General features: G+C 54.4%; 1 protein-coding gene across 1 annotated transcript in view; it reads left to right on the top strand.

Moving 5' to 3' along the window:
• VIPR2 (vasoactive intestinal peptide receptor 2) overlaps positions 1–15930 on the top strand; it is a 68541-nt gene that overhangs the window by 655 nt on the left and 51956 nt on the right. The window contains exon 2 of the mRNA XM_055591406.1: positions 2507–2606. Coding sequence (XP_055447381.1) covers positions 2507–2606 — 100 coding nt within the window. The remainder of the gene's footprint in view (positions 1–2506; positions 2607–15930) is intronic.

Here is a 15930-nt window from a genome sequence, read left to right as displayed (position 1 = left end):
GTTTGCCTTATCATTAAATACTTCCCTTTCCACCTGCTAGTACCGGTTACGCTTTTTGTTTGTTTTAGTGTGTGTCAGGGAGACGTGATGTGGCTAACCAAAGTTTCCTTTGAAAATAGCCTGCTTTGATTTGTTACCATTATTTAAGAGCACCGGAGGAGGTCATATGCTAGGTGGAAGTTTGTTGAATGAATGCATTTATAGACTATTTAATTCTTCCTCTTATGCGAAGACACTTAAACCGTAAGCCCCGTTTCCTGCTTCCCTCCCGCAGCCTGGAGCCAGTTTGGGTGTGCGAGCTTACGCACTTCACACCGCGGCCAGATCACCGTCTCTATTGACTCATATCCCCTCTTAAGGTTGCGAAGCCAGGGATGGAGCTATTTAGGGAAAGTCGTCTGTGCTGAGGGTGTTTCCCGTCTGCACCTAGCCCACCCCTCAGAGGGGCCAACCCCTCCTCAGAGTGAAGGCCAACGATGCCTTCCTCCCTCAGAGGAATGCTGTGGGGATGAGAGCCTGCCTGATCATTTCAGTGCATGAAATAGCTGCAGAAATTGTTACGCTTAATGCTGCTTTAACTTCTAGGGTATCCCAAAATAAGGCATCACTGTGCATATTCCAAGAATGTCTGGTATTATGATGTCTTTTAGTACCTTATCAAAAATCCATTTTTTAAGTTAATACAATTTTCCTAATTCTGACATTTAAGGTATTGACTTGTTAATGTATGAAAAATACAACCTGGTTGAAACCAGGAGCTTGTACAGTGGTTGTTGCCCGTGATGAGCCACGGGAGGGAAAAGAAAAAAAAAAAAAGACCATGCTTCACATCTTATTTTTTTAAGTGAGGGTGAAGTCACTAAGTCGTGTCCAACTCTTTGCGATCCCATAGACTGTAGTCTACCAGGCTTCTCTGTCCATGGGGTTTTCCAGGCAAGAGTACTGGAGCGGGTTGCCATTTCCTTCTCCAGGGGATCTTCCTGACCCAGAGATCGAACCCAGGTCTCCTGCATTGCAGGCAGACGCTTTACCCTCTGAGCCACCAGGGAAGTCCAAAAGTGAGGGTAAATGTGGCAAAAGCATTCAGCGTTATGTTTCTGCTCTTAACACTGTTGTGTACATGCTCAGTGGTGCCCCACTCTTTGGGGCCCTGTGGACTCTAGACCACCAGGCTCCTCTGTCCATGGGATTTCCCAGGCATTCCTGGAGACCTGAGATGGGAGTGGGTTGCCGCTTCCTCCTTCAGGGGATCTTCCAAACCCAGGGATGGACCCTGAGTCTCCTGCATCTCCTGCCTTGGCAGGCAGATTCTTTACCACTGAGCCACCTGGGAAGCCCCTTAACACTGTTGGGAAATGTTATTTCTGGTTAAAATTCTATTGACTTATTTCAGTGGTAGGATAACTAAAGATGTGAGCATGTGTGCTAAGTCGCTTCAGTCGTGTCTGACTCTTTGCAGTCCTGTGGACTGCAGCCTGCCAGGATCCTCTGTGATGGGGATTCTCCAGGCAAGAATACTGGAGTGGGTTGCCATGCCCTCCTCCAGAGGATCTTCCCGACCCAGAGACCAAACCTGTCTCCTGCATTGCAGGCAGATTCTTTACTCCTCAGCCACCAGGGAAGCCCAATTAAATATAGACAGCCATAATATATGCGAGAGTATGATTCTCTTCAGTAAAACAAAAGTTTTGTTCAGACATGAGATTGGGCCTCACAGCTCCAGCCTACCGTGTGAGTACTTATCAGGGGTTGGAGATGGTAATAAAAAAAAGAGAATGCTGGACCTTTGTGAAAATAAAGACCAGAGAATATTACCTTCCAAGACTCAAGCGGTGTTCAGCTTTGTCTTTTGCACACATTGACAGAGAGTGTTCATCACATCTTCGGTTCCCATAATCAAGCCTGACGAGAAGTGCCTCGGTTGCTGTGACTCTGCCCGAGGCCTCTCCCTGCTCACCCCTCATCTTTTTGAAAAGTTCGTTCATACCAGATTCCAAAGTTCAGTTTTGAATGTGACCTGCAGCCTCTAAAAATAAAGTTATTCTATTAGGGCTTTCCAGTGAAGGCGGAGGCTGGCCTTAGATGAAGCACACTGGCGTCTGGGGTTGTGTGCAGCCATTAAGAACGGGATGATGAGTAAACATGTATTTACTTTGATTAAATCAAGGGCTATGAAATGGAGGACTCGAATATTGAAAGATTATTGGATTAACGAGCTTTATTGCTGCCAAATTAGTGTTGACAACATACGATGTATTGCGTTAGTTTGCTTTCCTGCCCAGAAAAAAAAATTATATCAAGTTTCTTATTTGTTTACTAATTCCTTTACAAAGTAAATAGTGAAGCTTTTTTAAAAAATAGCCACGCCAAAATATGAAGGCTATTGCTTTTAAATGAGTGTTAGTTTGGAAGCAGTTTAGAACTGTGAGATCTAGGGGCTTTTATGTAGTTTTTGCTTGCCTTTCCTATTACAGTGGAATTTTCCCTTTCTTTTAACCACAACTAGGTGAGCAGTATTCACCCAGAATGCCGATTTCATCTGGAAATTCAGGAGGAAGAAACGAGATGTGCAGAGCTTCTAAGCACTCAAACAGAAAAACACAAAGGTAAGGCAGATGATGCTTGATGAGACTGTCCCTGGGATGGACAGGCGGACTGGCAAGTAGCTTGCACCTCACTCAGAAAACTGGTGTTTACAGTCATTTGTGTCTTTAAAAAAAAAAAAAGTCTGCTTCCACTGTTTTTTAATGACCTGCTGGCAAAAATCCTATAGCATTGTGGGTAATGGGCAGTGGGGTATGTGTGTTGGAAAGGGCAGAGGGGAAGGGGGTCCTTCACATAAACCTTTTAACGTAATAGTTTCCGTGGTTTGAGACAATAGCAACAGTTACTAAAATAATTTATGACAGTTGTTACACTTTGCAAAGGCAACTCCCTTTCCCATGACTATTCATCCGATTTCTTGCATTTTAAATCCTTAGTTACATCACAGATGATTTAGATCCAGTTAAGAATGGTGGGAATTTATCAGAAATCAAACAGGAAATTGAGACTTCTGCTTTCTTGAAGAACAGACCAGTTATGAGGACAGTGAGCTTACTGACTTTATTTCTCCCAGAAGCAAAGCTGGGATGATGAGCTCCCGCCCTGGGTACCTCTCCTGTTTGTAAACTCTGAAGGTTCTGGGATAACACCCAGATCATAAACAGTGGCAAAAACCTCTTGTCCTTCAGCTTTCTCCTTTTTCTCTGTTCTGCGTCATCATTTTAGTCTATTCAAGAAGAAATTAAAGTCAAAGTACAGCCATGTGTTAAGGGCCTGGCGCCCTGCAGAGGACGGCGAGTGGGAAGCCCCAGGTGTGGGTGCTGGTCTAGACCAGTACCTTCCAGTAGAAGCAGGATGCAAGCCTTATGGGCAGCTTGAGTTTTCCAGTGGCCATGTTAAAATAAGCGAAAAGAAACTTAGGACTTTGACAATGGTTTTGTTTATCCAAATATACCCAAATCACTATTTTTTCAACTTGTGATCAATATAAAATATTGAGGAGAGATTTTGCTTTTTTTGTATATTGTCTTGGAAACCCAATATGCATTTCACACTTAGAGTGCATCACAATTTGGACCACACATTTCAGGTATTCACAGGTGGTCTGCAGCCAAAGGGGTTCTATACCAGTTCTAAAATAGCTCTCCCAGGCCCCTTCCTGTCTCCCTGGACCCTCCCCTTCCTCAGCTGAAAAAACAAGGACTCTGGCCCAAGGGCTCCTTGCAGCCTTTGAGATCTGTGGTTCTGCAGTGCACACAGCGTCCTGAGAGCCATGTCTTCCAAAAGGTCTGGTCAAGCTCTGTCCGGAGGAAGGCAAAACAGGTGGCTCAAACATGAACTCAGGAGTTGTCCTGTAAAAGCTACATGTGACCGCTAGCCAGCGACTAGGGTCCACGAGGCTGGGTCTTGCCAGTCATGTCAGCCTCAGGACAAGACAGGACAAGACAGGACAAGACAGCCGCCACAGCCACTGAGCTCTGTCCTTTTGGTGGAAATTAAGAGACTTAGGGGAGCTAAACGCTGATAGGAGGCGAGCCGAAACCCTAGAAGCATCTAGTCACGGCATCTAGTAGGTCCGGCCTCCCTCGTGGAGAGCGTGGGCGGGTTCCGTGGGGTGACCCTCGGCCTTTGCCCCCTCATGCCGTCATCACTGGGCCATCAGGTTGCTGGGCTCTGAGGCTGCTCCCAGATGGCGTCTACTCCCTGGCACTGACCGGGGACAGCTGTGAACAGTACCCCTTCTTCACGCGGGCATCGGCCAGCGTTCAGAGGGCAGGCTGATGCCTCCAGGTCCTGCAGCCCTCACCGCTGGCAGGCCCCCGCCACAGGCCTGATACAGCAGGCACTCCCGACGTGGGAACCGGGGAGGACGCGACCCCTGACACAGGGGCAGACTGAACTGGAGTCAGTTTATCACCATGGATAAAGCCTCTGCCCCAGCCCGCCTGGCAGTCACCCGGGGCGGCCCCTCCCGCCCCTCGCTGTCCCCTCTGTTTGGGGACGGCTCCTGAAGCACCAGCCTCATGCTTCCTCCTTAACACTCTTCATCTCCCACACTCACCAAGAGCATTTTGCTAACAAGAGGAAGCCAACCCAACAGGAGGCAGGGAGCATTTACTTTCAGGAGAGGGGCTTTGGCCGTGACTTTCCCTCGTGGAGACCCCTCCCAGCTGGCCAGGGTCACTGGGCGTTGGGAGGGGTGCCTGCAGGTCTGTGCCCGTGACTCACCCTGACGGACGCAGGAAGGAGAGCAGTGTGAGCACGTCCACTGTGAGGCAGGAGGCATGGTCCTCAGTCGGCTCTCTTTCATAAAGAGACTCTTCACCTCTGGTTGGCCCAGGTGGATGGAGTGTGGCCTTAAGCAGTGTGAAGGCTTGTCCTTTAGTGCTTCTCATTCCAAAGGCTCAAGTCTGTCCCTGGTCCCTGGCCAACAGCTCACGAGTGTGAGCCGGGGCCATGCCACTGGACAGGGTAACATTTGGCCATGGGGCCATGGGGAATGTCCCTCACCACCCACTTGTTGCTGTGAAGAAACGCGGGCACCAAACGTTAGAAAAGCAAACTCTAGGTCCCTGTTGTTCAGTCACTCAGTCGTGTCCGACTGACCCCATGGACTGCAGCACACCAGGCCTCCCTATCCTTCACCGTCTCCTGGAGTTTGCTCAAACTCACGTCCATGGAGTCGGTGAAAATACTCCAATTCTTAAAAGTTTGCAACCAGTATTTTTTAAAATGCTCCGTGGGAGCAGGCGGAGCTGCTGTGCAGACGCTGCCTGAGCTGCCAGGCTGCTCTGCAGGGACCGCAGGCCAGGCCAGCCCTCCTCGGAGAGCTGCTCGTGTTGCAGCGATGGGCCAGGATGTTTAAAGCGCTCCTCAGGGCTCAGCCCTCTTAGGCTCTGCTGTCTGGCTCCGCATTCCTCAGAGTGACCTCACAGGGCCCGCTGGACATGCTGCCGGGAGCGTGGACGGCACAGCCTGTGCAGACTTGGCGTCGGCCGGAGCAGAGAGGACGTGGGAGAGTTAGAGGAGCCGGGGGAAGGTGTCACTTGGTCTTTGTGCAATGACAAGCGTCAGTCCTTCGGTGTTTCCTTGTATCAAAGGCTCTTATTTCACTGTTAGCTCGACAGCAAAAACACCTGCCGGAGCTCTTTCACCCTGACTCACAGGAAGAGCCTGTGGGCAGCGCTCCGCCCCCAAGGAGGGAGGCCGGCCAGGTAGCCTGCCGGGCACCCCCGCTTTCTGCAGAGAGAAGCAGCTTGTGTTCTGAATTCCCGTCTTTTCCTTGTTGCTCTTTGAAATGTGTGTGGCTCGAATACCAAGGATATAAATAGTAATGAGTTACCAGAATAAAGATACTACAGACGAGGTAAACCGGGAGCTGAGCGAAGGCCTTCTCGCCGAGTGAGATGAGACGGATTCCAGTATCCACGGTGAACGTCAGGAGACACAGGGTCTGTAGGAGCTGCGAGAAAGCAGCGTGAGACAGCACCCGAAATGGCAAAAAAAAAAAAAAACACTAGCTTTCAATTCTGGTGAGGTAATTTGTGTAAGTCTAACAAGGAATCCTTTTTATTACATGTTGGATCTAAAACAAATACAAACAAACCAACACAGAAATCTAGACAAAAGCCAACTTCAGTTCTAAAGCTCTTTAACGGATTCACTTTGTAAAAAAGAAAAGTTTAGGAGGTGTTTAGAGATATTTAGAGCTTTGTGACTTAATATTGATTCAGCACTAAGACTGACCTAGTCCCGCCCGTTAGGCTCAGGCCACAGATGCCTGGAAGTAAGCTCACAGCAGCTCTGTCCCTGCCTGCGCCGCCGACCATGGTGGGAGGCCCTGAGTCAACGCTCCTCTCTGCCTGCGTCCCCGCCTGTGCCCGTGGCACCTGGGAACTTCCCTGTGACTTTGCATCATTTTTGCCCTAATTTTGGGAGAGGGGATGGGGCAGCTCCACAGTCTGAGCCGTGTCAAGAAGGTTCCTGGCTATGGAGGCTTTGATAACAAGCAGTAGCTTAAACCAGGTCCCCGGGAGGTGCTGGACTAGCAAGCTTCCCGCTGTTCGACTTTTCTAAGGATACTGGACTGATTTTGAGTCACCCGTCGAGAGCCATGGCAGGTTTGGGTTTGCTCCCCTTCGAGCTAGCGGGAGGTCCTGGCTCATCCTGAGGCCCTGGCAGGTTGGTCGTCGTAGGTGACTGCTCCAGGCAGAGCAGGCTGTGGGCAACGTGCTCTCACTCCCATGGGTGCCCTTTGCCCTCACCCCCACGAACTGCGGAGGAAGGCCTGGGGCGGTATGTCCTGCCTGAGGAGCCCTGAGCTGGGGAACCCCGGGTTCGCGGTAGACACTGGTGTGCCCGCCTGTCCTCCACCCCACGAGAGATGCCCTCTCGTTATGGCGATCAGCCCTGAGGCCGTGCACCGTCTGCCAAGCTCGCTGCCCTGCACTCATCCTCAGGGAGGGTCTGGGGCAAGGCTGTCTGTGCCCCTCCTGAGGCGCCCATGCCTGTCCCCGGCTCAGGGGTGACTCCCCGCAGGGTGGCCATCCGCGGCCTCCGGCAGTGGCTCCCACGTAGGCTGCTGGCCCCTCTGCTGCGCTGTCCGCTGTCCCTGCGGCCACAGGTCCTGCCCAGCACTTGGTGTTGCCACCCTCCTGGGGGTGGCCAGGTGCACCCTCTGCTGTTCCGGGGTGGGCCCTGTCTGCACACCCCCAGCCTCCCGGCAGCGAGGCTTCTGCCAAGGGCCATCCCGTCTGCTGACCCAGAAGCAGACCTGCAGACCCCACCTGGTGGGCAGACGGAAGGCCCTGAGCGTCTTCTCTCTGGACAAGGGAGGGCGACGTCCACCCAGGAGGCACAGGGCTTCCTGGTCTTGATGCTTGAAGGTGCCCTCAGCCACCTCCCCGAAGTGAGGACACAAGAGAGGACCCCCAGTCTCTCGCCCAAGCTGGTGGCAGAGCCTGGCTCCCTGGACCCTGAGTCTAGTGCTCTTTTCGTAAAACTGTACTTGGCACCGTAGTGAGAGAGGCGTGTTTTAGACCAGGGTTTTCTTCCCTCCCAAGCCTGCTTCAAAGCTGAGGGGCCTCCCTCTGAACCCCCACAGCTGCCTCTGTTCATCTATTATCTGCACCCCCTTGGGATGGAGGACCCTCCCTGGCCACTCACAGTGACATCACTCTGCTGGGGTTTGAGGGCAGCGTGTGGATTTGGTGAGTCCTTCCTGGCTGGCTGTCCTCACTACATGCCCGGTTCTCTGCGTGTCCACAGGGGCCCTTGGAGGCCGCTGGGGTTCAGCTGCAGGCAGAGACCCCACAGCGCGGGCGCTGAACCGGGGCCCAGGGCAGCCCAGACGCCTGCCCTTGGACACCACCCTGGCTGTGAGCTGTGAGGGGCTCCCACAGCCCGAGAACTGACTGACAAGTCACCTCTTCCCCACCCCAGGGAAGGGCTGCTCCAGCTTCTCAAGTCCTCTGTGACTTCTTACAGTTCCTTCCTTCCCTGCAAGGAAAGGACTGAGGCTGGTCTGAGTGGACGTGGAGGGTGAGGCCAGGCTGCCCAGGGGCCCGCCGCCCCGGTGACAAGGACAGCACGCGTCCCCTGCTGTCCCTCTGCTCCTGACCCGCCTTGCGTGAAGCACCAAAGGTCGCCAGGCAGGTGGCAGGCAGGTAGGCGTCAGGCTTGTTCCCGAGCTTGGAGAGCTGGGTGGGCCGCCAGAGAGGCCACTTCGCTGGGGGCGCCGCCGTGGAGCGAGTGGAGTGAGTGGGTGGAGGGGGGAAGGCAGAGGCACCCCAAGGCCTGAAGCTGCAGACCGGCAGGGTGAGAGGACCCAGCCCCTCCCTGGGGGGCAGTGGGGATCCCGGAGGCCAGGTAGAGCGAGAGGAAGGGACGGGAGGAAGGCTGGAGGCTGCCCGCCAGGTGGGACCGTGCGGGGCCGTGGGCCCCAGAGGCAGGAGGAGTGACCGAGGGCCGGCCCGAAGGGTGTGACCCAGAAGGAGGAGGGCAGGGAGAGGGGGCTCCCGGGCTGCGAGGTCAACAGGATGTGCACTCGGGCAGCGGCCTGTGGACTCAGAAGGTGCCCGGCCACGCCTGCAGCCAGGAGGACGGCCCCGCGGGAGGCTGGTCTGCGCAGCCGGGTGTCCAGCCCCGGGGGTCACGCTCGGATGAGCGGCTGCTGGCCCGTGTGAAGATGTCTTGTCATAACACTGCGAGATGGATGTCCCGGGACCATCCCGGGACGGCGCCCAAGTGCTGCTCGTAAATCCACGGAAGATCGCCCTGGGAGTAACATGGCAGGATCCACCATCCTCCAGCCCCAGCCCGTCAGCTGAGTCCGGCCTCCGGTGCCATGCGGCTTGACTCTGCCCACCCGGGAGCTTGTGCGGCACCAACAACGTCCCAAGGGGTCACTGCCGTCAGAGGGAAGGTTGTTGAGGAATTGTACAGAGGACGGCGGGTGAAGGTGTGGCGTCTGCACAAGCTTAGCTCTCCATCAGTTCTGAGCTGACTCGCTGCGGGGCCTCACGGGTCTCCTGACGGTCCGGTCCTGGTGCTGTGGGGAGACGCCTGTCTCAGGGGGATCTCCAGTCAGCCCTCAGGCAGGCGTGCCTGCCGGGACACCCGCCACAGGCACCGCATGTACTCAGCTCAGCGTGGGGGACATTTTGATATTTGGGCTTGATTGGATTCAGCGTATTTTAAAAATAGTTTCAAAGTGGACTTCTGTACATTTCTTTAAAAAAAAAAAAAAGATCGTTTTGTTCAGTTAACAGCTTTGATTAGTTCTGGGTTTTGAATCTTTGTTTAGCATTAGTTCAGGTCCCAGAATATGACTCCCAACTATGGAATCCACCTGAACTGAAATGAAACTTTGCCACTTCCATATTCGAAATTCCAAAGTGATTGGATCAAGACACCATCTGGTGGCATTGTCGCCCAAAATGGCATTTCCCAGCCCTTGGTTTGTGGTTTGCCTCCAAATTACCAAGGTTGGGGTCATTGTAGCACCCTAATTATACGGACTATTGGGATATCCAGGAGGTGTCTGAAGAATGAATTCCCTGTAAAACATTCCTTGCAGCCCTGGAAATGCATTTAGAGCTGGAGCACTGTTGTGGAGCCTGGGTTCACTCCTGTATAAAGTCCAGGCTCCTGCACAGGTGGCCTAGGAAGCAGCGTGGCTCTGGGTCATGGTCCATACTCGCCCCATGGTTTCTCTCTGGGCCGGAAGGCTTGGCCTGCAGTGTGGACTCAGAAGAGCCAGCCCCAAGCTGGTGCCTTTGTTGGCTTGTGAATCTGTGATGTTCCTGCTTCAGGAAGTCCTGGAGAGACCCTCCTGGCCCAGCGCCTCCATCAGGCCCCTCGGGCAGCCTCAGGACCCAGTGACCCTCAGTGAATATTTTGTTTGGAGAAGTGAACGCTCATCACTACAGGTTTGAAGAGTCCGAGGCTGTCATTGGTCCCAGAGCTGTGCTGAGTCATGAAGAAGGTCCAGTCCGTTTGGGGAAGATGAATGCTCCATCTCCGCCTGCACGAGCAGAGGTTGTCATCTTGCCCTGAGCCTGTGCTGTGAGTGCCTTCCAAGTCCTGATTAGAGCAGCCCGCTCCCAGCACGTGGCTGATTTCACCTGCACTGACATGTCTGAGACTTCCCTGGTAGAGCGTCTGCCTACAATGCTGGAGACCCGGGTTCAATCCCTGAGTCAGGAAGATCTCCTGGAGAAGGAAATGGAAACCCACTTCAGTATTCTTGCCTGGAAAATTCCATGGACAGAGGGGCCTGGTAGGCTGCAGTCCATGGGGTCACAAAGAGTCGGACACGACTGAGCGACTTCAATGTCAATGTCAATGACATGTCTGAGAAGTGCGCCTCCCGACATGGGCTATTATTTGCTCTGGGCGGCTGGCCCCTCGGGAGGCTCCTTTCCTCTCTGCTTCCACCCTTGGCAAGTACTGTTGTCATCCCAGATGACAGCATTTCTAAAAGACGTTTGGCTCCGTGTGCAGCTGAGGGAATGCATGGAATGGCGCTCCTTGCACCACTGCAAGTCTTTTGAGAACAAAGGGTGTAAATACGCACCCTTAGAACAACAGAAGGAGGAGGCCTCCGTCTGGGAGAGCTTGGTCACCGCTGTTAGTGTTCAGGCTAACGCTTCTCTGCAGGACGTCGGGAAACAGGGCATTTGTAGTTGGACACCTGGACACGTCGCACCGAATATGCCCAAAGGGTGACTCCAAAACTGAGGGAGGGGCTGGCAGGCCGGTGTCTCAGAGCCTCCAGGTCCAGTGCACGGGATCCCCAGGGATCGCGTCACCATCTGCGGGGCTGGGGGTCTGAACCCACTCAGCATCACATCCACTCCCTCGGTGCACGCTAAGACTGCTGGGCGTAGGGGCTGAAACATGGGGCATTCCAGGCTGCTTCCCTGGGGGTACCTTCCGCATCTCAGCCTTGAACACCCTGCAGTCAGGAGGCAGACCCTGGGGTCCTTCCTGTGCTGTGTGGCCTGAGAGTCTAGGGTGGGAGCGCTCTGAGAGGTGGTCTCGGCAGGCAGTCAAGGTGAGGCGGCAGTGAGGATGCGGGCAGGTTTCTTCTGGTCGTGACCACAGCTGCCCTGGGAAGGGGCCAGGCTCGACCAGGGCTGAGCCTGGAGCCTCCATGGAGCCCTGCTTTGGTCATGGGCACACAGCAGGTTTGACCAGAGACAGAGGCCCCCTGGATGGCCACTTCTGGCAGCGCTGTTCTCCACGCCCTGGGAGAGGTGGGAGGCTCTGGGCCGCCCCAGCTGCCTGTGTGGCCTCCTTCAAATCCCGGGTGCCCACTGGCCTGGGGAAGCCCTTTGGTCAGAGTCATCCCGACCCCGGGGGTCTCAAGGCTGGCCTGGATTTACCTGCAGAAAGTAGCAAATCAGGCGCTCACCCTGCACCCAGAGTGGGGCCCTCGGGCAGCAGGCAAGTGGGAAGCGGCCTGTTCAGTAATTCGGGTCAGAACAGGTGAGCAGGTTCACAGGGAAGCACAAACCCTTTTATTTGGGTTGGCCAAGAATTTCATTCAAGTTAAAGATGGCCAGGGGGCACCCAGATGAACATTTTGGCCAACCCACTTTAAAAAGGATTTTTCCCAACTTTCAGTTGGTGAGATGATCCATCTAGCTTTCAATTATTTACATTGATAGTAGACAGGGGTTGCTGGGAGCCAGAAGCAGATCAGCGGCTCTGAGGGCTAAAGTGAAGATAACTCCTTTGTTTAAAACTGTTAAATCAGAGTTTCAGAGCACAGAGGACCCCTGGCCCCTCGTGGTCAGCACAGCCCCTGCAGGGGGTGCTGCAAAGCTGCGTCTGCACAGGGCGGCTGCGGTCCTGTTTTTACGAGGGCGGTCTCACCGTCAGCCCAGCCGGCGGTGACCACATCTGTGCTGCTGCCCCAGCAGGGTTCGTCTGGCAGTTTCTCTTTTCCTGTGGGAATGCAGTCCTCACCTTCCAGGAATAAGAATAAGTAAGCTACACCAGAGCGGGCCGCACTTCCCGGCTCTGAGACTGCTCCCGTGAGAGCACCCAGAGGCCTCTCCTGGAGTACAGCTTCCCTCTGTCCCTGTGCACTCTGCTCGTGGGCTCAGTGGCAGGCACACCAGGCCTGGCACGGCCTCCCCCACCGGGGACCCTGGCCGCCTCTCTCCAGCCAGGGCCCAGAATCCCACGTTGCCCCAGCTACTCCAGGGCCGGACCTCGCTCTGCAGCCAAGGGACCGTGGCTTTCCCCTACTGTCTTCATGAGCAGCTTTCCAGCAGCGAGGCTGCCGTTTCTGTGAGAGTGGACGCCCGTGTCAGCAGGTGTTGCAGCGGAGGCGTTGGGTGGTCAGCAGCTGGCAGCACTTCTGCACTTGCTGCGCCGGCCTGGGCAGCACGCTTTCCGTGGACATGTCCACAGAGCTGTGGGCCCTGGCCCTGGGGGTGCTTCCGCCTGCACCCCCAGACAGTAAGCAGCAGATCAGTCACCTCACAGAGTGTCCCATATTCCAGGTGCGTTTCGGTGTGTCCTTCCAGCCCGTGTCTCCTTACAGCAGCTTGGACATGAAGGCTTGAGGAGACTCCGATCAGACCCTCTGGGAAGAGCGGATGCAGGTCACGTGTGTGCTCTGTGGGGTCCCCGCACTGGTGATGATATGTCCCTCAGTATCCCATTATGCTGTCTGGCCACTTGAGTATAAGTGGCCTCCAGATCTTGAACACCAAGTTCTTTTTCCCTGCAGTTGGCTGGTGGTCTTTGGAGCTGCTCCTCTTTCCCAGCCTTCCCCCCACCCTGTTCCTGATTCACACTTGAATCAGTCTGTCTCAGGGTCCAAAAGGTCAGCTTTTAAAGTTCTAACCATTCTTTGCACATATCAATTAGCATTCTCTGTAAAGAAGAGCTTTTCCTCATCATTTGGGGAAGAACTGCAGTTCCTTCTAAAAGAACTGGAAACAGGTCCAGTCACCTGGGGGGCACCTACTAAGGCCTTACTACCTAGAGTTCCGATCAGACAGTTGTATCACCACTCCTTGTGTGTATCACAAGTAAGTGGATGTTGAACTATTAGCTAGCCATTCAAAACGCGGCACACTGCAGAAAGAACAGGAGAAATATGAGACATGTATTGTTGAGAAAGCAAAGAAGACAGCATACAGGGCGTCCTGTTTTTCTGAAAGAAAAGCATGTCACGTCTCTGTGTCCGTGGTGCACAGAGTACAGGACGTTGTATAGGATGTGTAGGATGTTGTATAGGGTGTATAAGACGTCATATAGGATGTTGTATAGGCTGTATAGGGTGTCGTATAGGGTGTTGTATTGGAGAAGGCAATGGCACCCCACTCCAGCGTTCTTGCCTGGAGAATCCCAGGGGGAGCCTGGTGGGCTGCCGTCTATGGGGTCGCACAGAGTCAGACACGACTGAAGCGACTTAGCAGCAGCAGCAGCATAGGCTATTGTACAGGGTGTTGTATAGGCTGTTGTACAGGGTGTTGTATAGGCTGTTGTACAGGGTGTTGTATAGGCTGTTGTACAGGCTGTTGTATAGGATGTATAGGCCGATGTATAGGATGTTCTCAGGCCCCGAAGAGAGCAAGAACCAGGTGCCCATGAGTGGCCAGGAGGAGGCCACTCAGAGGGGTGTTTCCCCAACACCCACAGCACAGAAGCAAAAGAGCAGGACTGTTTGGGGAGCGGGTGTCTTTGGGGAGAGTCCTTGGAATACCCTGTGATTTCTGCCCCACTGTGGAGGGAACGGAGGGCCCCCAGTCCCAGGGGACGCAGGGATGAAAAGTGAGTGGCAGCCGCCCCGCTGCAGCTGGCAGGGAGGTCTTCTGGGTCTGTAACCGTCCTCTACCGGGGAGGACAGCCCCCAGAGCAGGGTCCAGGAGGGGTCAGTGCCAATGCTTGGGGTGAGGAGCCTCTGGGCTGTGGGAAGTGGAGGTGCTGGATCCTAAGGGGAGCCCAGAAGAGCACCACCAGCAGAGTGGCCCCACACACTGGGCCACTGGCCTGAAATACGCCAGGGTTGGGGAGGCGTGTTCACTAGGAACCAGGCCGCACCTTGGAGCAGGGGCCATGGGGGCCATGACGCGCCGTCAGCCAGGGACTAACCGGAGCAGGCGTGGCCTCCCAGCGCCGCACACATCTCCCCGCACCTGGATTGATGCCCGTGCAAACACACCCAGCACGTGTGCAGCGCCTGTAGCTTAAGATCGCACACCTGGAAGGTTTTGTAGGATTGTAAGGGCATCTCCATGAATGGCTGAGACGTTCCGAGTGGACAGAGGCTGGCGTCGCGGGAAGTGGCCTGCGTCCCGTGGGCCTCAAGGCTCCTGAGACTCTCTAAGCGTGGACCCCCGGGTGTGAGGCAAAGGGCCTCCAGGGGTCAGCAGGTCCTTCCGGCTCTGACGTCCTCGGGTCCCCTTAGTGAGCCCCAGCTGGCCCTGCCCCACAGTCCTTGTTCTCCAGGCAGAGCCCTGGCGCTGATTTTCAAAGGCTCACGAGGACAATGGCAGGCGCAGTGAGGAATCGTGGCAATCATTCTCAACTTGCTTTGTTCCCGCTGGGAGGGGTCTAGTAATTAGTGTGGCCTAAATCACCCAGACCAGAACTCAGGGGACGAGAGGGCCCCAACACCAGAGCCATCTTGCGGCACCGACCAGCCAGCTTGTCTCCCGTCCTTGGCCCAGCGGTGGGCTTGTGGCCCTCAAGGGGGTGGCCCCACAGGAGTGCCAGGGTCGGGGGCCCTGGGGGCCGCTCGCCATCCAGGAGGCCCAGGTGGGTCAGCGACACTCCATCTGGCCCAGGCCGAGACCACCAGCCTGGCGCTGCCACTGACCGCCAGGGCAAAAGCAGCCTCACCAAGCTGGACGCCTGCTGGGTGTCTACCCTGCCCCACCCCAGACAGGTCACACAGAGGCGCTGCAGGCAGGGCTGGGGGGCCCCGCCCCATCACTCAGTCCAATCACTTAGTCATGTCCGAATCTTTGCGACCCCATGAACCACAGCACTCCAGGCCTCCCTGTCCATCATCAACTACCAAAGCTTGCTCAAACTCATGTCCATTGAGTTGGTGATGCCATCTAATGGTCTCATCTTCTGTGGTCCCCTTCTCCTCCTGCCCTCAATCTTTCCCAACATCAGGGTCTTTTCAAATGAGTCAGTTCTTCCCATCAGGTGGCCAAAGCATTGGAGTTTCAGCTTCAGCATCAGTCCTTCCAATGAATATTCAGGACTGATCCCCTTTAGGATGGACTGGAGAGTCCAAGGGACTCTCAAGAGTCTTCTCCAATACCACAGTTCAAAAGCATCAATTCTTTGGTGCTCAGCTTTCTTTATAGTCCAACTCTCACATCCATACATAACTACTGGGAAAACCAAAGTTTTGACTAGACAGGCTTTTGTTGGCAAAATAATGTCTCTGCTTTTTAATGTGCTGTCTAGGTTGGTCATAACTTCTTCCAAGGAGTAAGCATCTTTTAATTTCATGGCTGCAGTCACTATCTGCAGTGATTTTGGAGCCCTGCAGGGTGACAATATACAGCCTTGACGTACTCCTTTCCCATCTTGGAACCAGTCTGTTGTTCCATGTCCGATTCTAACTGTTGCTTCCTGACCTGCATACAGATTTCTCAAGAGACAGGTGAGGTGGTCTGGTATTCCCATCTCTTGAAGGATTTTCCACAGTTTGTTGTGATCCACACAAAGGCTTTGGCGTAGTCAGTAAAGCAGAAGTAGATGTTTTTCTGGAACTCTCTTGCTTTTTCGATGATCCGGCAGATGTTGGCCTGCACGTCCATATCCATGAGCTGAGACTGGGGAGCCACCCCCACCCTGCTGCCTGGGTCTGGGGATAAAATGAGCTCCTGAGGGCAGAGCCGG

The sequence above is a fragment of the Bubalus kerabau genome, chromosome 8 (assembly GCF_029407905.1).
Source record: "Bubalus kerabau isolate K-KA32 ecotype Philippines breed swamp buffalo chromosome 8, PCC_UOA_SB_1v2, whole genome shotgun sequence".
Lineage (NCBI taxonomy): Eukaryota > Metazoa > Chordata > Mammalia > Artiodactyla > Bovidae > Bubalus > Bubalus kerabau.
The sequence above is the reverse complement of the archived record's forward strand: the minus strand, read 5'-3'. Positions and strand labels throughout refer to the sequence as shown.